At 39.8% G+C, this 24,941-nt stretch overlaps 1 protein-coding gene across 3 annotated transcripts in view; it reads left to right on the top strand.

Annotated features, from left to right (window-relative positions):
- Positions 1-24,941, top strand: part of DGKI (diacylglycerol kinase iota) — a 200,996-nt gene that overhangs the window by 139,476 nt on the left and 36,579 nt on the right. For all 3 annotated transcript variants that reach the window (XM_066549925.1, XM_066549927.1, XM_066549926.1), the window contains 6 exons: positions 4,655-4,734; positions 6,568-6,612; positions 9,632-9,701; positions 12,148-12,188; positions 14,115-14,242; positions 14,787-14,912. In XM_066549925.1, the coding sequence (XP_066406022.1) occupies positions 4,655-4,734; positions 6,568-6,612; positions 9,632-9,701; positions 12,148-12,188; positions 14,115-14,242; positions 14,787-14,912 (490 nt within the window). The remainder of the gene's footprint in view (positions 1-4,654; positions 4,735-6,567; positions 6,613-9,631; positions 9,702-12,147; positions 12,189-14,114; positions 14,243-14,786; positions 14,913-24,941) is intronic.

Genomic DNA, 24,941 nt, shown 5'->3' with positions numbered 1-24,941 from the left:
TCAGTATAGTCTTCTGCCTTTTGAGCTAGTGGGAAATTGTCATGTGTTAAGTTTGTCATCTTTAAACCAGAAGAGATAGGCATTTATATTTATAAAACTTGTATATATATAAAATTTATAAATGTATAAAAAAATTTATATTTACTTTAGAGAAGTGGAGAGAAGCAAGAATATTATGTTTCCAGGAAATCACTCTGTAGTTTATCTTTCTCATGTAGGCTTTTCTATGAGGTTCTTCTGTTCATATTCTACTTGCATGTTTCCTTAGTGCTTTTCTGATTTGATTTCCTCTTACTTTTTTAGTCCTGGTTGTCCCCTTTGGATAACTCATCCCACACACATCCTTCCTGCCTGTCTTAGTCTGTCTCTGCAGACCTCACAGCACAGGTTTCTGCTCTTTTCCTTTACCCTAAATACTTAATTGTTGTTGACCCAGATCTCTGCTGTCAGCTCTCACTCCCAATATCCATTCCCAGCCAGCTTCAATTCCCAGCTCTTCAAATTTTTTTTCTATAATCCGTTCCATTTTGTGTGGTGTTTGGCACAGGTTCTCTCCTCCTTTGACTTGGGCAGCTTCTTCCCTTTTGGCAGGATATTGGAAAAATAACTGAGAGACTGGAGGGAATGACTGCCTTTTCAAACATGGCCTGGTTTAATCTGATAACCTCCACTGTGCTTTACCTCCTTATATGTGAGGATTTTGCAAGTGGGCTAAAAAAACTAGTAGCCAATGAACCTAAGGAGAATTGAGTTTTCTCAGTATAATAAGCAGAAGGGATCTGAAGAGACACATGGCTTAGATTTATGTGGTAAGAAAATCCTTTTGTACAAACTCAGTTTTATTAAAACCAAACTGTGAAAGCTAAACCTCTTAATATGAATGTCTGAATATTTTATAATTCTCTACCATGTATTTGCTTGGTCCTTCATATTCTTAATATCATATCCTTAATATCTTAATATCAGGATGCCCTTCAGGAAAATGGCTTTCTTATGACATATTCAAGTAGTGAGGATCCTTTATTTGTTACATTAAACATTTACAGTCCAATGTCTAATCTCCCCAGTCCCCTGAGGTATCAGAATCAGAATGAGTTTTCCTGGAATTCACATCTACTGTAATGTTCTGTCTCAAGGCTGTTTTGTTTGGGATTTGAGTGGGTTAATCATGGTATTAAGATCACAAATTGAATCCTTTCATAAAAATAAACAGGTAAGTTAATTGAATTTTATAATATATATAAGTATGTTTGGGCTTCCTTCATTTGTGTCCTCAATACTATTAAAGAGTTCACTAGCTCTTGGTATTCAGCATAATGGGGACTTAATAGGTGGAAGATTTGTTTGTTGCTTACAAATTCCACAGCTAATTTCATGAGGACTTAGGAAATCACTCCTAATCTTGCAGTTAATTAGAACACCAGGCTGGCCATACTGCTGCATCTGCCCAACCCTCCTCCTGCTGATCCTTGGTTTTGGTTAGTGTTGCTAGGAACAAAAACCTTTCTGCAGTACTGGTTCAGATTATGAAGCCACTGTCTGCCTGTCTCATTTCCTGGAGTTCTTGCACTGCTGCTCATCACAGCTGCCTGGACAAAATCCTTTTTCATCATTCAGGGGGCACAAGGGAACTAGGAGATGGATGCAAGTGGCCAGAAGAGCAGGCGTCTCAGGAGAAAAATATCTGGCCCTTGAGTGCTGTGGCTTGGCTCATGATCTGAGACTATTCCTTATTTTTGGCATAGTCACGTGGGTGGGTTTATCCACATATTCACAGGAGTGGACAATGTGTGTGTGCATGGAAAGTGGTTTTGTAGTGCCTGTGCTTTTGATGTGTTTACACTCCCACCTCTCTCCTGGCATATCCAGTAATCCCTGTGCCCCACAGGGATTTGTACCGTCCACATCCTCATCCACCCAGTAAATGCAGAGGCTCCTTAGTCCTGGATGAAAGTGCCTACAATGTTACTGTCTGCTATGCACGTTGACTTGGCCCTTAATTGATTTATCATAAATTAACTCCTTTTGCCTCTATTGTGTGCTATTGCACTATTTGTAGAATGAGCAGCAACCCCAGAGTTTCTATCCCATTATCAACCACTAAGCATTTGCTTTTGTTTTAGAACAACAACTATTGTGAGTTACTTTTTAAGTCTTGACTGTGTGGTGCATTTTGATTGCTTATTGTGGTTTATGATAAAAATCAGGGCTGTGAATATTTTCCTTGCTGAAAGCCAAATGGGTCTTGCAAAAGGAGCCAACCAAGCAACAAATGAACAATAACAACAACAAAAATTGGGAAGTAACATTTTAGCATATACTTTACTGTTATCCAGTAAAGATTTTAAAGGCTTTTCATAGGCCATGAACCATATGGAATGGAATGGAACCACTTGAGACCCACCTCACACATTACACCTTAGCTAGCTATTGACCCCAAATGCCATAGATCATGCTAATTCACGATTTCCAAACAGTTAAGGCAGAACTTTGTTTTTTAAGGACAAAGTCACACAGCCCAGAGTTTCAGAACTGTTCTTTGTCCACTAAGAACCAGTATCATATAATTTAATTAAAGCTGTGAATCACTACTTCAATCATTAGATGAGACTCACAAAGTATCACCACTAAGATATCTATTGCATTTTTAGATATTTTGATGGATTTCTTTAGAATTACAAATGTTTTAAGGTCCTCCTCTTTTGGTCTATCGGGAATGGTGATAGTTAAGGATTCCAATTCTGTTATCTGTGTTGTTTTGTCAGGTCAAAGCTTTAGTCCCCATTAAGTGTGGAGAAGAGAGAAAAAATCTGTCATGACAGTCTGTGAGCCAGTGCTATAACTCCCTAGTGCTCTGTAGCTGTTGGAGGTGTAGCCATGTCTGCTACAATTCAGTTTTTAGTGCTATAAATGAATTTAACAAACACTTCTCTCAGTAAGGGCTGCAAAGGGATCTGTTCAATTGAATCTAGATAGCCATTAAGAAGTCTCTGCAAAGAGCTTAAGGGGTTCCTGCCAAAACAGGTTAAGCAATAATAAACACTAAGCAAAGAGAATCAGTCTGTAGCCCAGAGCACTGGAGTGTTTGAAGCAAGCCCTGTTTCTGACCCTTCTTCCACTTGCTTGTGTCTCAGTCTCTGTTCTGCAGTGACAGAATCTTGGAGGTCTCCATGACCACTGTTTCTACCTGGCCACTCTGAAAATGTGCAGGGGGACTGCACTATTGGATGTCAGTGTTTCAGGAGACGTGTAACCTCTTCCTTCCCACCTATTCCTTCTTTATGTTCTTGTTCTCACTCCAGCATTTTTTCCCCTGCCTCCCATTTTCCTGGGTCTACAGTTCTTCTGCTGTTCAATTTGCTTTCCAAACACAATTCTGGCAGCATTGCTGAGCCCTGTGCTGGCCTCTGAGGTCCACAGTGACCTTGATTGCAGCAGGAGCTCCCCAGCTCTTCTCCTTGGAAACCACTGAGCTCCTCTTTGTGCTTCAGGCTTTGGTGGACCAGAAAAATAGGAGCTCTCTTCCCCAATATCTTAGCACTGTCTTGTTCTCTTACCAGAATGAGGAACTTGTAAGTATTTAAATATGTCTCTCCCACTTAATCAACTTCTCTTCAACAGCAGGAAGGTTTGCAGCACAGTTGTGTTTTCTGTTTATCTTAGAAACCTTGGTGATTTTATGTTGCTGCTCATTATCCAGTTATCAAAATTGTTTCTGAGTTGATATTCTGTTCTGCTTCTGGAATATTTCATGTGAGAATTTAAATATCTTTCCCACTGCTCCCATAAATTTTTTGGCCTTTATTTGATTAAAGACCCTTCAGGGAGAGAAAAAGAACTTAATTCAGTGATTCACTTTTACAAAATCACGTATTCAAGAGTGTTCACTTGTTTTCTTTTTATTTAATGAGATCTTAGTAGGCAGCTCTCTTTATTGTGGACTCACCTTTTTCTCTTTTATTGTATTCTTTATAATTTATTTTTCCTTTTGTGATTTTGTTTTGGACTCTTTGGTGGCAAGAACAGAATAAATGTGAAAAACCTCAATCTCCTGTTATTAAAAATTTTGCCCAACCTGAAAGTTTTGCTGCATTTTCACAAGTTATCTTTTTTTTTTTTCTTCTGTCTGACTAAATATGGAAATGTGTGGATTCTGTGTGTAGATGGAATAATATCTGTTTTGGTTTAAAAGCAGCCTTAGATAAAAATAAGCTAGTATTGGATAGTTTTCCCTGATATCAGCCTGTGATTTCCACTGCTTTAAACCTGTAGACTTTGAGTTCTGAGAATGAAATATCACTCTTATTTCAAGATACAAGGGTGCCCCCCATAACTCTTGTTATGGGATATGTTCCTTTGTTTGATAATATTTGATGTTCAGATCTGAAAATGAAGTACTCAATTTAACTGAATATGTTTTAGCTTCTTTCATGAAACCATGAAAGGTTGTTGAAAATGAAATATTTGATAATTATAAGTGGGTGAAAGTGATGATGATTAATATGCTCTTGCTTTTACATAATTGTTAAGGTTTAGATAGCAGAAAACTTTCATGCGGATATGAAAAAAACCAACATTGGAAACCATTGGAAGTCTGTTACAGTTCAAGAGACTTCAGTTAAAGAGATTTTTCTTTGTTTTTGATTTTTTTCAGCCATTCCCCTAGGGATCATAGTTGTACGAGGAGATTGTGACTTGGAGACTTGTCGTATGTACATTGACCGTCTGCAAGAGGTGAGGCCTTTGTGAATTCAGGTATCACTCACAAACCTGTTTTATGTTCCTTCCCATTCTGAGTGCAGGGATCTAATAATTGCAGCAACCACGTATCAAGAGTATTGCAATTTGCCTACCATTGAGACCAAAATTCTAGAATTAAGATATGATAATAAAAGCACTGAAAAATATTCCCTAAACAGGAAATTAAAAATCATACTGATTCCTTTTAAATGATAACAGAATTGAAGTGGATGGATATGTTTACTTCTCCTTGATTTATTATGGCATACTAGGACTTTCCATATACCTTGTTGAAATTACATAAATTATGAATTCGAAAGTGTGCTTGCAAGGATAAACACTGTGGCATTTGAGTGGGTCTAATTATGCAGATGTTGTTCTCTAATAATGGAGTAATATGAGACACCACTAAACACAGCAAATATCAACTAGATATTTTCAAAGACACAGAAATGGATGTTCATACAGCTAACAATAGTTTTGCCCTTATTCTTGAGCACCTTGCCTCATGAGAGTTCATTCTACAATATACCCTGGGAAATGCAGACTCCAAATGCCTCATTACCCAAATCATTTTAAGTGTGAACCCCTTTAGTGATAAAACTAATGGGTTTTCATTAATGTATTGTCTCTGATTTTTTTCACTCTCTTAGTGATAGCTTTCAAAAATATTTACGAGCCTGATGACATTACATTTATAAACAATTTATATATGAACATTTATATAAGACTTTATAAATGGTTGGTCTAGTTTACGTAGGAGCTGTGAAGTGCATCCCTTCCATTGAACTCTTTGGGAGCCATTGACTTCCTATAGATTTTGGAACTCCACACTTGCAGTCTGAATGTGAAACTTAGTATCTCACTTCAGGCTTTCACTTTTTTGCACTTCAGCCAGGATTCCCTTTATCAAATGCATTTCTGGACATTCAGACCTGGAGTGTGACTATTATTATCAGACATAAATCCATATTGTAAGGTGGTGCATATTTGAAGTGTCCAGTACAGGAAATTACAGTGAAATACTTATGATGATGATCTCATCAGATTAGATTAGATCTCACACTGAGTTCAGGCACTCTTAGGTACAACCCCTGAAGGAAACACAGCCAGATATTTTGGTTGAATTACCCATAGTGGTTATGGAGGAATTGTGTTTCTCCAACCTTTTTCAGGGTTTGTACTAATTTTTGCATGCGTGCTTGATTTGGCTCAGTCCCATTTGCTGGGAGTAGAGATGCCAAGGTTTGCTGAGCTCTGCCAGTTTCCATGCTGCTGCAGGGCAATATTCTGCAGGCCAGGCTCTTTAGTAGACTATGTCATGTGCTATAACTATTTGACAAAATCTCTATTAAAATAAATTAGATGCCTGAACCCTGTTAAATGTCAGGACCATTCTGGTATGACCTTCTTGGAGTGAGGTTGTCTTAAAATAGAGAGAACTGTCAGTGATTTTCTTAAGTGCATTAATCACTCAGAAATATTTGCAAAAGTGTCTTAAAGATTTATGACATATTTTCATTAATTTTGTTGCTGATATTGTAAATTTAGATAGTTCTCTTGGAACAAATAGTTTTTTTAACATGATTAGGTACATTAGTGTCATCTCTTTTTGAAACTAGTTTTTTGGGCCAAATACATACAAATCTAAACTTTGAGTGAGCTTTCCTTGGCTTTTCTGTGGCATTTGTTTTATATACTTAAAACCAGAGAAAAATATTTGACAAATGATTTGTGCTTGCCCACTTCAGATAGTAGAACTACAAACAGCTCTTGTCGTTGCTTTAATCTTTTTCATCACTGCCCTGTCTTTCATTCTCCTGCTAGGACCTACAGTCAGTAACCTCTACTACACAAAGAGTTCATTACCAGGTAAGATAAGCTTTCCTTTTAGTATCAGAACAGAAGAGGCTTAAAAATAGAAATGACACTCTTTGCATTTGAACCCATATGTTAGATGAATTTCTAATTATCTGATTATCTGATTTACCCTTAAATATTGGAAGCAAGTTCTGCTTTGTCCTGGACAAGTTTTATGGAATCACCCTTATAATTAGCAAAGTTTGCTGATGCTTTTGATATTGCAACAGCAGTATTTTCCACATTGAAGTGAATGAGAAAATGTTTCCTCTAGGACAAATGATAAAAGCAAAATTGTTTCTCTGTCTGAGAAACTGAACAATGACATGTTGTATTGCATAGCTGTTGTAATAAAGTCAATCAATGAGGGAAAAAAAAGGTGTTTTAGCAGGCCCAACTTCTTAATAATTCTGTACAGGACAGCCATCTACCTTCACTTTACATATCTTCAGGGTAATTTTTTAGTCCATCCTAAGCACATGTGTGTTTTCTGCATGAGATAAATAGGTTTTAGTTTAGGTGGATAGTTCTTAAAATTGGTCCCTTTGTGTTTTACAACTTTATTCTACAGTTTATGCAATACAGAACTTGTCTTTTCAGTTGGAAGTATCATTCAAGAATGTGTATTTCTCTCAGTAAAATAATTCATTGTTGAGTGCTTAGATTGGAAGTAAAATTAGTGAGACTATCTCTACTGACTCCTGAAATGATCTGATATTAGCATGGAGATTTGGCACAGACCATGGTCAGTTGACACCGTGCTTAGGATCACAGGACAAGTTTGCATGGTGCTGATAGCATCTTCCTAGAAATAACAGTGCAAGTCTTGTTGGATCAGCAGGAATGAGTTCACTGATGCATACAGAGAGCCAACCTACAGGAACCAATTGTGGTGAAATTGCTGATAATTTCTTTGGGGTTAATTATTACTTGGGAGATGCAGAAAAAATTCCAGTTTCACAAGAATGCCTGTAGGTGCTCTAACTGCAGACATTATAAGAAAATGCAATTTGGCATGTTTTCCTGGACCTGCCTTCTTTATATCAGTTGATGGTTTGTTTCTTTGTTTCCCTATCCAATGCTAACTTCATATTCTTGACATTTCCATCAATCATTGCTCTGGAACTGGGTTTTAGAACAGTGTTAGTGTCTAGCAAATTGACTAATAAACCAGCATGTATGATTCTGTTCCACTCATTATGAATTAACCTAAGTGGCTGCTGACTGCTCATGTGTAGGAAATTGCCTGAGGTAAAATGAAGAACAAAATCTGTGTGTATGGGGAGATGTACAAGAGAGTATGAAATGTCAGGAATCAGCTCCATACTTGGCTCTAACCTCTGCTGTTACAGCAGTATATAAATTAGATGCCTACCCATCTTCTCTAGTGCACAGCAGTGTGAAATCCCTAACATAACATTCATTTTTCATGATGCTACATTTTAAATGCACCCTCTCTGTGTTTTGTCTTCAGTACTTGTTTGTCTAGTATTTTTTTTCCTAAGTGGTTCATTTCTGCAAATTGTCTCATTAGGTTAATTTGAGGTTTGTTCCATATTTGTTGGTATCCCTCTACATATTACAGAAATGGGAAAAAGAGGGGGATAAAGGGCATGAATAGGGTGCTTGAGCTGATTGAACAGTCTTCATACCTCACTAATAAAGTGCCATGGGTACTTCTAAATCTCATAACTGCAATTTTCTTGTGTGATTCCTCTGCAGTTCAAAACACAAGCAGTCAGCAGAAATATTAGCAAACCAAGGTGCAAATGAGAAAAAATATACTGGAGTGTTTTCTCATTCTGTTTTGTTTCTCTAATGAGTTTAATGCTCACAAAATATCATTCTAATGGGCCTGAAACTTTGCAAGCTAGTTCTGTAGTTGAACTGTAATGAGGTCTTGGAGGAAGTATGTCACAATGTGCAATTTGTGACTCAAGTTGACATTTACCAGCAGTATTTCTATCTTAATTTTCTCAGCATTTTGTACTCTATGAATTTTACTAATTTCTCCTCTTTTTATAAACTGCATTTTAGTACACACCGTTGGATGTTTTCTTCCTTTTGTCCTTTGTGTTGCAGTCCCCTCCATTCCTCACAGGGAGGACTCAATATCAAGATACATAAAGCTTTGTGCATGTAGATGAAACCATATCAGCAAGCCTAGTGGGTTTCAGAAATCCTTGATTTTTCTGACAAACACTCCAGTGGCAATACAATCAAACCTAAAATCCCACAACTCTGTTTGCCCATATTAGACAAAGCTGTATTTTAAATCTGATTCTATTGAACCCCTGAGAGATGTGTTATTTGCTCCTTATGTACTGTTAGAGTTCACTTAATGGGATATTTTGCTGTCATTTTCTCCATCTCTGTGGTGCACAGAGGCTGGATACCATAAGCTGTACATGAGAATAAGGTTTATGGGATCAAGTAAAATAATTTCTGTTGCTTCTGCTTTTTCTTTTCCTGCCATATGACTTGATGTTCTGCTCTGTTGTCTGAAAGAGGAGTAAAGTTTAATCTTGAGCCAACATGTACCTGAATTTACAACACTTTCAGCTGCGCTGATTGTACTGCTTAAGATGTGAATAAGGATAGAATCTTTGTCTATACAAATTGTCCGTGCCAAAGATCCATGCCACTCTGTTTTGCCCTGTGCAAATATGTTTGTGTTTAAATGTTATATGCAGCAGATTTAGGAAGCTGGCTGACCATTCACTGGCAGCGTGGAGCAGAGCCATGATCGTCCTCTGCTCTCTTAGATCCCTTTTGATCCCTTTTGCCTCTCCAGTAAGAGCTAAAACCACATGGGGTAGCCTTGTTTGAGTCTTTGATAAGTACAGGTCAGGAAGAAGATCTTAATTCCTCCCCAGTAATTTCATTTTGTTCCTGGCTTATATAGATTTTGCACATTGTGCAATGTCAGAAAAAGAAAAATGAAAAAGTCAAAGTCTAGAAAATAGTCCTTTACAGAGAAGAAACAGTTGCTGGGTTTTCGTTAATAACATAATTTTCATGCCCTATCCAGGACCAGGAAAGCTCTTTCCCCAGAGTACTTTCTGTTCAGAGGCTCTCTCCTAGATGGTGCTTCCTAGATGGTAAGTGCATCTCCCCTCTGCTGAGCCCAGCAAGCTGCCTGCTTCTGGTGTGCTTATGGAAGATAGATCTGAGTGTAATACTAGAGAGGGTTCCTTCTTTTTACACTGAGCAGGTAAAAAAGGAGCTGAGTGCCACCCTTTCCCCTCTAAAAAAATTAAACAGGCCCTTCCTTCATCTAAGAATCAAAATATCTGCTGTAGCTTTTTCATGCCACAGAGAGGCAGGTTAGCCTTTTTCTTGAGGCAGGTTAGAAGCTTGGTTTATCAGTGCCTCTGCTGTGATGAGCAGACTTCATTGCATGCACTGCCTGAGCTCAGAGTGCAGCCAGTTGTGGCAATTCACTGCTTGGTGTAAGGCTGAGCTCTTCACCCTGGTTTCTCTGCAGGTGCTGTAGTCTTTAGGCACTGCAGTGTTTAGGTGACAGAAATGTACCTCCCTTTCCTTGTAACCCTGTGCTGGAGAGCTGCACTTGTATTTGACCCAGACTTTGTCAAAGCAGATGACTTATCAGGGCCTTACATCAGGCTCCAGAGCACAGGAATTAGCAGCTGAAATGGATGGCATCTGCTTTTACAAAAGCTTCAGCATGGGGAGGCTTAAATTTTTAATGCTCAAAACAAAACCAAATTCTCCTTGGCAATTTCTAATCACCATTCCTTGTCTCTCATGAGGGACATTGATAAAAGCCATAGTGAGGATCTCTTTGGTTTTTGGAGAAAGCTGGATGGGTAGATGTGTTCAGTTTTTTGTCTTTAGTATTTGATATTCCTATGAAGTGCCAAAACCTACAATGCTACATCACTGTGCTCTTGTGTCAAAACTCCAGAGTGAATGAACCTGATTTCACTCACTCAAATAAATGCAAAGCAGATACAAAAAAATTGCATCTGGTGAAGCACATTGTAGATGATAAATACTTTTGGGGTTAGTAATATAAATTATTTGGCAATGACAAGATTCATAATACGTGCTTTATTTAGTGAATCCCCCTATTTTCATGTGTTTTTCATGAGTAGCATAAATTTTCCTTGAACATATTGCTAATTCAGAGTCAATATCTGTGGCCAAGCATTTGATTTATAAAGAGCTCCTAAGCATATTATTGTTCTTTAGATTCAGAATTTAAATTAATCCCATTAGACCCATCAAATTGAATATATGCTTGCTATACTCTCATCAGAACAAAGCAGCTTTTTCTGTCACATATTTTAATGTAATCAATTCTTGTAATGTAATCAGACTGAAATCCATTTTATACATTTTAAATTATTAAGCTAATATTTTCAGTGACTACTGTTTCATTAAGCCTTATCTTTAAATTCAGCATTTAATAGGATAGGAATATTGCAGAATCATAGAGTGTTAAGGGTTGGAAGAGACCTTAAAGATCATCTAGGCCCAACCCATCCCTGCCATGGACAGGGACACTTCTCACTAGACCAGGCTGCTCAAGGCCTTACCCAGCCTGACCTTGAACACTGCCAGGGTTGGGGCATTCACAAGTTCCCTGGGCAACCTGTTCAACTATCACACCACTCTCACAGTAATTTCTTCCTAATATCCAGCCTGAATTTCCCCTTTTGTATCAGTTTGTACCCCTTACTCCTTGTCCTGTCACCAGATAGAGTTTGTCTTCAGCCTCCCTGTAGACCTCTTCAGATGCTGGAAGGTTGCTTTGAAGTCTCCATACAACCTTCTGTTCTCCAGGCTGAACAGCCCCAAATTTCTCAGCCTGTCTTTGTAAGGGAGGTGCTCCAGTCCCCATATCAACTTCACAGCCCTCCTCTGCACGTGCTCTGACAGTTTTAGGTCCTTGTGCTGGGGGCAGCAGAACTGTACACAGCGCTCCAGGTGGGGTCTCACAAGAGCAGAGGCAGACAATCCATTCCCTTGACCTGCTGGCCACTTTCCTTTTTAGTGACACCCAGGACATGCCTGGCTTTCTGGGCTAAAAGCTCACCCAGCTGGTTCATGCTGAGTTTTTCAGCAGCCATCACCCCCAAGTCCTTCTCTGTAGGGCTGCTCTCAATCACTTCACCCAGCCTGTAGGTGTGCAGGGACTGCCATGGCTCCTGTGTAGGACCTTGCACTTTGCTGACCTCCACGAGGTTTGCACTGGCCCACCTCTCAAGCGTGCCAAGGTGCCTCTGGCTGTGTCCCTTTCCTCCAGTGTGTTCACTGCTCCACTAAGGCTGCTGTGAGCAGGGACCTTGCTGGGGGCACACTTGATTCCACTCTCCATGCCACTGGCAAAGATGTTGGTCACAGTACTGACCCGAGGCATGCCACTCATATGGACATAAGGAATAAACTTGTGTACTTGTGGAGCCACTGTGACTTCCCTGACACAGGGGGTGTTTTAGGAGCCAGTGATGTTAGTGCAGCCCAGCTTGTCCATGCAGCCCTGCTCAGACTATTTTCTGCTCTTGTTTCTCTGTCTTGCAGCAACTTCTGCTGATCGTTTTTACCGCATTGACAGATCTCAGGTAAATCCTTATTTGTTTTTTATTTCTATAGATTTCTTTTTTTAAAAAGCTAAATCGAATGCAGCTTAAAATGAATTATCTGCCGTTCTTTCTGTCTATTACAAAATGTTACTCATGATGTCTCATGAGAAGTAGAAAAAAACTTCTGGGGTGTTTTTTAGTTGATCTAATTCACATTGTTTCACTGAAGTCTTGTATCTGCTGACCATCTGCCATTCTGTTTACTACCAATCTGATACAGATCAGAATTTTCTGCAATTGTTTTCCTTATCAAGTCTTATTTGGGGCATCTGTGTGGCACCAGTGTATTTGTATTTATCTTTTCAATGTTGCTTTTAGGCACCAGAAATCTTGATCCTCTAGTTGTGTGTGTGGGCCATGAAATAGCTATGGAAATTAAGATGTTGTTACAGTTTGAGAATTATGAATAGATATGCACAAAATATTCACAAGGAACCTCAAAACAAGGTGTATCTCTGCTGGATTCAAACCTGTGGCATAGATCTGACAATCTGAATATATTTTTTAAAAGACACTGAAAATTTTACAGAGCTTTTGGTGTTTCTGATTTGTAGCCAGAACAGGCCAATTAGTTGCTCAGCATTAAGTGCAAATTGTTGATTTCGCACTGTGGTTGTTTGTATCTGGTCCCCCTGAGAGCTGTGTAAGCTGTTTCTGAATCACATGAACATGTTACTGTTTCTTAGCAAAAGCAGCTGGTGCTTTAGCTCAAGCAGAAGGAGCTGTGACTTTAGTTCAGAGTTCCCTTGCTCAGCGTCTGCATGTAGATGCCATGGGACTTCTTTGCATGCAGTCAAATAAATGGTTTGATGTTGTAATCTAACATTGGGAAGGCAGGGGTGAAGAAGATGCTGCTACAGACTAAACTGGGCGATTTGACTCAGTTTGGCTTATTCTGCATTTCTCCAATCCTTGACACTGTACTGATGGTCATTTTTAATGCCTACTCTTTCATCCTGTGATTCTGTGAGGAAAAAATTAAATACTGTGCATTGGTCCCTGTAGGGAGATAGAATATAAGAAAATATAGTGTAGAAAGTAATCTTACCCCTAAGGAGTTGCAGCTGGGCCAATTATCAAAGATTAGGAACAGGCCTGACTTTAACAGGCCACAGCTGTAACCAATGAGAAGAAGAGTGCTGTAAAAGAGTGGGGTGGCTGGGTGAGAAGGGAATTGGAGTCAGTTGGCTGCTTTGTGAAGAAGAAAGAGTCGGTGCTCTGAGGAGCTGCCCACGAGAAGTACCGAGAAGGTACGGAACTCTTGTGATAGGAGACAACAGTATGGAACCCCTGCAATAAGATGACAACAGGTCCCAGCGCACAAACAGTGGCAAATTTCCTGCCCATTTCCCTACACAGACAGGCATACTCACACTGTGTTTTTTTTGAAAGACAATAAGCCTTCAGTGTCAATATCAAAAATAAAGGATTGAGAAAGAGATCTTTGGTAATGGAGATGTGAAAACAGAATGTACAACTGGTGGAGATCTGAAAGAGTACCCCCAAAAAATGAAAAGTTCTGTCAACCATCATCAAAGAAGAGACTTCAGGTGTTGGTCCTCATTTCAAAATGCAGATCTCAGCTTTATGGGTAGACCTCCAGGTTTCATCAGAATGGCATAGTCATCAAGGAACAGCCTTTAAAATATTGCTGTGAGTGTGCAGCTTGCTCATGGGGAATCTTGTTTGACTTGAAATCAATGACATGTAAATTGGTGACTTCTGTGGCATTGATGTTAATGTGTGTGTGTGTGTGTGTGTGTATGAGTACACACTTAAATACAGAGTTCCTTGAATATTCTTCAGGGAACCTGACATGCACTCAACTCATTCTAGGGCCCTGGGTACTCTGAGGGATCAATGATGCTGCAGGTTCATTATTTGTTGCTTGTGTCACTCCGACAGGAACATTTGCACTTTGTGACGGAAATTTCGCAGGACGAGATTTTTATCCTGGACCCAGAGATGGTAATGTCTCAGCAGGTGGGGACGCCACCAGGAATGCCTGACCTGGTAGTGGAGCAGGCAACTGGGTGAGTGCTGCTGGAATCTCCTTTTCAGCAGGTGTATTAGAGATGGGCATCTCTTTCTGGCCCCCTTTTCTGAAGGATTAGATGTGGGAGGGCAGGTATTATGTAGGAACAAATCCAGTTGTTATAATGACAGGAGAATAGTCATGTAACATCTGCTCCATTAGGCTTCCTGGAACACACAGCAGGAGTAGTGGACTTCAGCACCTTTTAACCACCTCACACCACCTGACCCACAATCCTGCCATAAATCTCTAACAAAGATTGAGTTACAAACTTCTCTGCATGGTCAGAGTTCTGATCCCAGTGTGTAAAGCCCTGAAGCCCTTTGTGTGTAAGAATGATCATGAAGAGTCTCTGTTTCTTATCATCCTCTTGACAGACCAGAAATGCTTCTATTTGTCCTTATGAACAGCACTCATAGTGAATCAATCTATTTTAACTTGCTATTGGCTGAAAAATGCTGGGAACCAATTAACATAAGACAGCTTCCAAGTGGAGCACACAAGGGGTGTGAATGCCTTTCTCTTCCTCCTTCTCTCCTTAGAATATCGGAGCGGTGGAACCCTGCGGTTCGGAAGAGGATGCTGAGCGACAGTGGCCTTGGAAAGATTTCTCCCCACTACGAGGTACCTGACAAACAAAAGGACGCCAGCCAGACACATATGCTGCAGTAAGAGCCCTCTGCATTTCTCTGCTTGATGATACACTGTCCCTCTCACCACAGACAACTCCTAATGTCTCCTTTAAGCTTAATTAATTGTGCTGACATGCTGAAATTGCAAATACTTTTTGCTATTTCTCTTTTGCTTCTCCCTTCTGTTCTTCCTCTTTGTCCATTATTTTATGTTCTTGCCTTTGTTTCATTCTCTGTGTCACTCTCCCCTTTTAATAAACCAAAATCCAAGTTTTTGAAAGAAAATACCTTCTTTTTGATGTTTGAAGTTCCAGCTAATCTTCTTGGTAACTGGTTTGGTAAAAGGTCAAAGCATTCACCCTCAAGGTAGTTCTGACGCAAATATGATAAAACAGAAACCTCTAGAACAGCTGCTTGCTGTCAAAGATGTAGGCAAAGGTTTTTATATAATCTTGAGCCATGTAGGGTGGCTGTACAGTGGTTTTGATCATTTCCCCATGAAAGAAATTTTTACCTTAGTACTATCTACTATGTCCAGATTGATTTAAAAATTCTGCTTACCTATGTTAGAAATTGTTCTCAACTTTTTTGGTTATTTCACTTTAGATTTTCAAAACCATCAGTGGATCACTACCAAAGATTAGATGGGAAATGTCTGTCAGAACCCTGTTGCTGGCTTTGAAGTTATTTGTGTTTTGGTGTTGTATTCCCCCCATCCCCCAATAATTATGTTATGTATAATTGTGTTTGTAGTTCTACTGTATCAGCAACCTATGGGCAGGTTTTAGGACGGTATAGAAAAACTAGGATTAGTGACAATGTGGCCTTTTTTCCAGATTTTTTTAATGTTAGGATGTGTGTGGGAGAGGGCTGCAAGGTACAGGGCAGGCATAGCCTAGAGCCCTGGGACAGGTGCAGTGGGGATGGCAGGCTGACTAGCCATAAGACTACCAACTGGAAACTTTCCAGCTAAATGGAAACTGCTGTCAGGAGGAGATGTCATGGCAAGAAAGGGTGATCAAGGTAGCACTGCCAGGAGAAAATCACCTGGTTTTGTCCCTGAGGTATTCTGGAGCAGTTCTTGATATTCTTTGCTAAGTGAAGAATGGTGAATTCAGGTTCATTTTTTCCATAGACTGGAATGGCAGGGTCCAAAATCTGAAGCTGGCAAAGCTGTGAGAAAAATGATGCTTAGACAGTTCAAGGCAGTGTGGAGAAATAGTGAGAACATGTGGACTAATTTCTTATTGATAAGAAGAGTGATTTTGTTTACATCAGCATGACTGGAAATGTTTGCTTAGCTGTAACAATTACATTTGGTGGATTTATTAAGTGCAAACTAAGCTAGTAGCATTGCTCAGAGTAAAGTGTCCCTGTCACTGCCTACTATGAGGAATTGTTTACAATTTCTCTAAACTTTAATTGTTTTGGCTGAAATTTTTCATGCTAAGAATCAGTCTATGACTGATTCTTTTTCTTTTAGTAAACACATTAACAAAAAAGCCAGTTCTTTATGAAGACAAGATTTGTGTGAAATGTGCTCCTTTAAATGACCTTCCTTCAAATAAATAAATCCAGTGGTCCTTTCCTGAGTTGTGTTAGTGCTGGTAGTGGAATGAACCTCATTGGAATGAAAATTTGGAAGCTTGACATTTAGTAAAATGTCATCATAATACCAGGGAGATGCCTTTTGCTGTCTTGAAAATTACCCCTGAATTTGCCCTGCTGATGAGGTTGCTCATGCACTTTGGAGACACCTCAGGTTCAAGAGCTTTGCTTTCAAAAGTTTCTGTCTGTACATGCTCACAGAGGAGTTATGCTCCTCTGGGCTTAATTCAGGTTGCAGACATGAGTGAAGTGGGACTGTGCTGCTCATTAGCTGATCTCCAGCAGCAGGGAGAAGAGGGATGCATCAGTCATGGTCAGATGGAGATGGTCAGGAGAAGGTGTATGAAGAAACAAGGAAAGAGGTTGCAAGAGCCAAAGGATCAGAAGCACAAAGGAAGCATGTGCAGAGACTTGGGGAACAGGATTAAAGGATGGGAGCTGTTCAGAGCACAGAGGATGATAACCAGATGTCTGGGGAGTCAGAATGGAAATAATGAAAAGGAGGAGGGCATGGGGAACATATAGGTAAGAGATGAGTGAGACAGGCTAGGGGCATGGGGAAAGGGTCTGTGGCTGTTTCTCTCCAGAACAGAGAATTCTGAATTTAATCAGGTTATTACACAGGTGGGCAAGCTCTGAAATATATTTAAACACTGCCTCACTTGCTACCAAGGTGGAAGGTGTATGGTACATGAGTCAGGGGACTGCAGTGGAGGCAGCAAGGTGTTATTAAATTTAAGACAGTTGAATGATGCTCTGTGGGACTGGCTTCTCTTTTCAGCATCTGTGACAGAATTTCTGAATGGTGAGGATTTACAACAAACTTTTCACAAGTGGCTGGTTAACCATGGCTCCTTATTCTGTGCATGTCCACTGTGAAGTAGGTTTGGTTACTGGGGGGGGGGGCCACTACAAGGAGATTTTGAAAGAGTGTGGAGGGCTGGAAACTCAGAAATAGGATTTCTGTTGCCTCAGGTTGTATGACTAAAATGAATGGAAAGTTAGTGCCTGCTTTCCCAGCTGCAGAATACAGATAATATTGCAACCTCATCTTAAAGGAGCACAGTGAGGGCAAATTTCATGGTCTTGAGAAACCTGGATACTGTGGGGAGACTCTGTCAGAGATGCTTAGCAGGACATGAATCATTTTGCATTCTGTGCTCAGTCTTGGCAGTGTGAAAGAAATAAATCTTGAGGCTGTGCAGTGCATATACGGGAGGATATCAAGGAGGTTTTGACTTAAACTCCGAGGCAAGAGTCCAGCAGAAGAAAATACAAAGTGGCAGTGTGACTATAATTTCTCATAACATTTGAGTGAAACAGGGTTTTAAGTATGATCCCAAATTTCCAAGCTTCTGTATGTTTGACTTAGCAATCTAAAAAAATCTAACGTGGCACTTTAAAGAAAAAAAAATTAGTACTCTAAAAAGCATTATTATATTTTGGCAGCTGAAGTTCCTCACAGGTCCTTTGCAGAGATTTGTCCCTTCAGAAATTATTTTTCAATTAAAACTTGAAAAAAGGATTTCAGCAAAATTCCTAAACAGGAATATGGCAGAGAACAGAGTACTCAATTCCTCTTGTACACAGAGCTCCCACGGATCTTCAAAGAGTCATCAGCATCCAATGTTTTTATCCAGTCAGAAATATTGTACAGCTCAAAATGCATTATCCTATAGCCTAGGCAAATGACAGGGGACTTGGTGTGACAGAAGGGGTCATAGTTGACTCACTGGGAGTGCTTTCTCAGGGGTCATTTTTTCTCCTAAACAGGGTATGACCACAGCTGGTCACAATGTATCTTCAGGATGCTTAGAGCGTATCTGTCATCACTATGTACACACATATAGATGTGTGTATATATATGTGTATACATACATATAAAACTTCTTTAAGATAATGATTTTTGACAAGTGAGGAATGTAGCTAAAAATTCAAAGTTGAATGATCCCTTATATTATTTCAATAAATGAAAGCAGAGAACAGAATACATGTTCTAAAACTAATTCTAATGTTAGGTGTTGCTTTTGATCACAAGCTTGTTTGGTTAAAGCATAGTGTGAATATAAAGGTTTTGAGGCAGGGGTCATTTCTGAGATAAAAAATATGCTTTTTTTTCCAATTAACTGAATTCATGTTATTTTCAGGTAGCTGTTGGTTAATAGTATTTCATATTTTGTTCCTTATTTGATAGCTCTTTGATCTGTGGTGGATTGTACAGGACATGAAACAGTGTCTTGATGCAGTAACCATGAGCTGGGGCAGATTGTAGTTTAATAGGGACATCAGTGTGAACACTATATTAAAAAAAACACATTGGGAAGACAATTTACTAGCACTAGAGGTGCTTAATCTTGAAAAAAAAGATAAATATTCTGGTCTGACTGCACTGATACAGGAAATTGGACCCTTCTGTTGTACATGAGTGGTTTCATCCTATGATTAAATGATGCAGTGAGATGCAGAAGACCGTACAGCCTGCTGTGTGCTTGTTGTTGACTGTATATTTCTCTTCTTGATTGGTTGTCACCCTGTTATATGATGAGAGCTGGAAAATTCGATAAAATCAAGCCCTCAACAGCATACAGAGATGAAAAGGTGATGACTATATCTTGGTAGAAGTTTAATCTACACCTTTTAATTGAAGTCATTAATTTTCTCAACATTCAGGGCAGTAACCAGCTCTTTTCTAGCATCTGTCCAGCTGTGATGGTAATGTGTTTCCCAAGCTGCTGGCTGCATTTTCTGGATCAAGTGCATGGCTTGTGAAGGGTGGGCAAAGGTTGGCCAGGATGCCATCTGGTCCTGTTAGGGAGAGGAAGAAAAAAATGCTTGTAGGTGCTGGAAGATGGCTGCAGCCCTTTCCACTAAATAGACATTAATTAGCTAGTAATACCATCCAGGCATTGCTTTATGAAGCTGTAATAACCTAGTTTCTCAGAGGGAAGAAGAAAAAGGCTAAATGCCAAGTGTTTCACTCAGCCACAAGAATCTGATCATTGCCCAGGAAATCAGTGTGACAACACAGATGTTACAAGGTAGTTTAGGGTATTTTTTAAAGAGAAATCTTCATGTATTACAAGATGAGAAGAGCATCAGGGATACAAATTTGCATGTTAAAGGAGAAAGAATGCTAATTTAGTGGAAGTTTAGAAAATATAAAAAGATGATTCAAAGCATGCTAAGCAGGGACTGCCTGGTGACAGTGAATCTTTAAAATTTCAGAGGTTGGTAAGGACTTGAAAAATCCAAAGGTTTGCCTGAAAAATATTGTATTGGAAAACTCAGCGTTAGCTCCTAAATAGGCAGAGTTGTCTACCCTGGTGTTTTTGATAGCAAAATCTGAATTAATTTTCAGGTTCAGATTTAGTTCAAGCTACATTTATAAAATTACACTGCAAGAGTGAAGTGTGTATGTCTTAATCAGGTATTTGTGTACCTGTAAGAATTGCTTTCCATTTTGCAGATGAGGCTCCATGAGTGCTGATTGCTTTCAAACAAATCTTATTTTAGTGAAGGTGTAAATCACCATTACCTTTACTGTACACTCCTGTGTAGTCCTTATAATGGAGCTCAAATGTAACAGAGTGCAGTGTCTGTTTTTTGCTTAGCTCTCCCTTTTCTTTCTCTTCTGTTGTCTTGGATACTTTTACAAATAGCATCTCTCTCACTACCTAAAAGTGGAGCATGAGAGATTTGCCTAAAGCAACTCTGCCTCTTGCTAGGAAAGTGATGTAAAAAAGATGGGGTTGGCACTGGAAAGGAAGATGTAGACCCAAAGAAGATGGTAAGTGTTGTAAAGAGGACTTAAAATTATTCAGAAGAAGCTAAACATGGATTAAATAGGGAAAGAACTTCGAAGAAAGCAAAGAAAAATAAATTATAAGAATACAGCAAATGAATAAGAAATTGTTTGGAAGGAAAACAAGTTCCCTAAGAGAGACTGACTGTGAAAAAAGTGATGCATTTTGGTGTGGGGTCTGGTTGTGTATTTTTAGAGCTTTTGCTATTTGTCAGCATGTTGCAGTCACAATAATTAACATTTTATACACATCCCAGATAGAAGCTACAATTTATCCACCATTAGGCAAACCTTTCTTCAGCTCCTCTATAAATCTTCCCTTACCCCCACTGATGAAGAATTCTTTGATGAGGATGGCACCTGTTAATTTTTTTAGTCTAGTGCATAGGTGTGGTAAACAATGTCATGTATTTTAAACTTCTCTTGTGAATACAAGTTCTTTATATACATCAAGTTCTCAGCCATATTAATTGTTTTGGGAGATTTTCAGTGGGAAAAAATGCAAGAATTATTCAGGGAGTCCTAGTCATGTCTAATCAGTAGACACACCTTGACTCAGCTGTAGAAGAAAGGCAGAGTTGGGAGAGGAAAACAATGCTAAAAAGAGAGAATGGAGAGGAATGTTCATTCTGAAATACTTTTGCAAAGACTGGCCTGCATGAGATATGCTCTTGGTTTATTCTGAGTGGGTAAAACTTGAGAATAGATGCTCTCAACTCAGGATTCAAGAGGCTTTGTGCTACTTCAGCTGGAGTGGTACCATCTCAGGGATGATTCTGGGCATGGAAAGATCCTGGCATTTAGTTCTGGTGTCTGAAGGCACAAAAGCAGAACAAAGGGAAGTGGTGCCACACACAAGCCCTGCTAGGTCAGGGGATGAGCCATGGCTTTGTGGTGATGGCACGCACTGGGCCTGAGGGACCTTTGCAAACAGTGAGAATCAGATGGTTCTGGAAACTATTCAAAACAAACTTTCAGCAACTTCTGGTGCTACCTTTAAGTGATTGCATACAGGCAAAATCTTATTGCATTATCTATTCTTCTGTTTTGATTAGTAGAATTTTGCTACTGTCAAGTCTGGCCTTATCTGTAGAGAGCTGGGCTGTAGAAAATTCATGGGTATTACTTTAAAATTTTCTGCAACAGTCATTAGTAATTGGTACTTAATGTCATCCTGACAGCCCCAGCCCAGTAATACTGAGCTTTAAGACACAACTTTAGCTTTTGCTCTTGTTAACCATAATTGGGAAAAGAAGAAATCAGAAATTGGTTTAGATTTGCACGTCTATAACCTTATTTACATATGTGAATGCAATGCAGAGAGTGTGTATTTTCTTCAAGAGTGAAGTCTGCAGCCTCTGCTGTTGAGGCAGAGGTGTTTTAGTAACAGTGGGCACATGTGAGGTGGGTTTGTGCGTACACCCCTTCGATAGATGGCAGAAGCAGAACACATCCTGTACTGGATCCTGTACAGTGTTCTTTTTCTCCTCATTATTACCAATACATCTTATCACTCAGCATTTAGCTCCCCAGAGTTGACTGGGTGGGATTTTTGGTTTCCTCTTTTCTCACCAAGCTGCCACCTCTAAATGACTTTTGTGGTATCTCACACCTGATGCACACCTGAGGAAATTCACCCTGCTGGCAAATTATTTTGACGGACAGTGACATGCAAAACACTCCCACACATGATGAGACTACAAATTGGCTTCTTTAGAGAGATCTTGCTTCTTGACTGGCATCCCACTTTCCAAAAGGGAAATGCAAGCAGTCCAGCTCTCCTCCTCTCCTTGGGGCAGCTTCAAGCAACAGAATGCACACACACTTGACAGAGGAACCATCTTACCTGAATGTTAAAAAGTCAAATACCACCTAGCTTGAAAATGCCTTCTGAATATTTCCAGCAGACAAAGGGGCAAAGCCGAGTTTTCCACATGGAATGTAAGTTTTTATTTTGGAGTGCATTTAAAGGATAAAAAAATCATGTTGGCAAAGTAGGGATAGCTTGGTACCTTGGTTTTCTTGAAGTGGTTTACCATAACAGTTATTAATCTGCTTTCTACTCTCTGGCTGATAGACTCCTGCTTCAGTCTTGGCTATTTTCTCTTTTTTTTTTTAGCAACTGTGTTTGCAGTTGCATCCTTGCTTGCCTATTTAGTCCTTGATTTGCAAAGCAGAATCTTTGAGAAGTAAAACAGCTTTACAGCAAAGAAGGCAGCAATATATCAAGAGAAAGACTTCTCATAATCTTGTTTTCTTTTTGTCTGGGTAAAGGAAAATGACATTTGATAATTTAATTTTTGGGGCCTACTGCTTTCCCTGTATTGGACTTGTGGTAACTGTACCTGGCAGGAGCAGGGCAGCAATAGTGGATCTGACAATGCCACTGCAGAATGTGAATATCCCTCTCTCCAGCTTTATGGACTGGAAACAACAAACCTACAGTCCCCAGTGACATTAAAGGTGCTGGAAAAGGGGATGGATGGGTTTACTGAGGTGATAAAGGATGACTGACAGAAAGATATATTCTTCTGGGTATACTTTAAGCACTGTTACAAATATAGGTCAAATAGTCTCCAGCATAGCAGACTTGAAAGCCAATCAAGGCTGGAACAGTTGTGCACCTTGTAGTTTTAGACATATATGTCTGTGTTTATGTGTACTTCTTACTCATTTGTAGGAGTTGAGGTCAGAAAAAAACAACCAAAACAACAAAACCCAAATCCCAAACCTCCCAGTCCTAGTTTTCTGGGCATTGCACAGGAATAGCAAGCCTGTGTCCATGTGCTCTGTGCCTGCCATAAGGAGCTGCCATCTGCTTGGAGAGGAGGCTGGTTCTTAATGTATTCTCACTCAGTACCAAGCTGTCTTATCAAAGCCAAAACCAGTGAGCTTCAGAGCCCGGGTAAGAAACAGCCCTGTACATGTGTTACACACACATTGGGCTACATACTCTGTTCAAGCTTTCACACCTGGACATCTCATTAGATGCATTTAGGCTCTATTTCTATTCCTGTTCATATCCCTAAGTTCTGCTTTAACAGACTTTCAAAGAGAATAGAAATGTAGTTTGGTAAAATAGCTGCTCTAAGATATCACACAGAAGTACTACTTCACCTGAGTTGACTGTGTTAAATTTAAAAAAGCCAAACCTTTCAATAATTCTTCAGATATCTTCATGTTTGTATTTCTGCTGTGGCTGAAAACTGGGAAATGTTAAAAATACCATGCAACAAAAAGGTGAAGACGAAGGAGAATTGTGTGAAAATAGGTCATCTTTTGAGGTTTGCAATGGAGTATTTTAGACCTGCAGAAATTAGTGTTTGGTGAGGCTGGGGACAATATTCTGACATGAGCCCTCACTTGACTCATGGCACAAAAAGTGAGATTTTTCACTGGAGCTGCTTGGGAAGTTCATTTTACCCCAGGCTGTGTGTCTTGGCATGGCTGCTCTGCAGGGAGCTGCCCTTTCCCTTCCATGTCTGGTGTGAGTGGTTGAGTCCCCTGCCTCTGGGCTTGTATGTCAGGGTGTAGGAGGTACAGTGCCTCTTTAAAACATCTGCCAAAGGACTTGGGTGAGCAGAGAAACTTGTGAAAGCTTCAAAACATTGTTTGTCCCTGCTTGCCTGCTGCTCCTCTGCACTAGGAAAGGCCCAGTAAAACCCACAGCTTTGTCTTGGTAGCTGAGGCAGAGTGTTTAGCAGTGCTGGCACAGGGGTGTGTGCCAGGGAGGGAAATACAAGGGGAGCAGGGCCATAACAGAGAGCCTTGCTGAGGTTCTGGCAGTGCTGATGCCCATGGGCCAGCAGGGACAGATGGACCTGGCTAAATTATGCCAAGAGCTGAAATCAGAGAGCCAGAGGTGGCTTAGAGCCAGTGTAACCCTGACTCCTAGATTCCTATTTCTGTGCCAGACATCTAAAAGTGCAGCACAAAAGCCATATCTGAAACTCCCAACAGAATTTTTTTCTCCATCAATTAGTCTATAGCAGGAGTGGAAACAGCTCAGCAGTTCTGCTCTGCCTAGGATGTCTGTGTTATGCATATTAACTAAGGTGATTTTTTAATTTTTAGATTATTTTGTAAAAGGTGGCAGGAAAGTGAGGGTTTCTTAGTGCTTAGCACTTGTGAAAATCAGGTGACTTATTTTTGAACATAATTGCAAAAATCTGTTTCTGAGGGATTCATGTGTTTCTGGAACAAAATGCTGTTTCTCAAAGTGACTGGTTTGCAGTGTTCTACAAACACACCATTTGGGGTAGCTTCTGGATTGTTTAGAAGCCCAAAGTGGCATAAAATTATATGGGTAGTATCTCAAGACACCAAGCAGCTGATGTGCTTCACCTCCATCTAGCCTGAGGGCCAAGAGAAGCTGTGTCTTATGAGCCAGGTTATTATACCTGAGGTGCTCAAAATGGGGTTGTCATGGCATTGTGCTTAGCAAAATAATTTCTTTCTCTGGGTTAAATAAAGCTGAAATCCTAACAAAGGGACCTCTGCTTTCATCTTTTCCTGGAAGAAGTAAAAGTGCACTTATTTGTTGTTGAGGAAAAGGCAGGTGTTTTGTTACCTAATAGATATGCTTTTATTCTCATGTAGAATACTGAGGAAATGCATAAATGTAGCCACTTAGCTCCTGTTCCAGGTCTTCTTAA

Source organism: Molothrus aeneus, chromosome 5 (assembly GCF_037042795.1).
Source record: "Molothrus aeneus isolate 106 chromosome 5, BPBGC_Maene_1.0, whole genome shotgun sequence".
Lineage (NCBI taxonomy): Eukaryota > Metazoa > Chordata > Aves > Passeriformes > Icteridae > Molothrus > Molothrus aeneus.
This window is presented reverse-complemented; position numbering and strand designations above follow the sequence as displayed.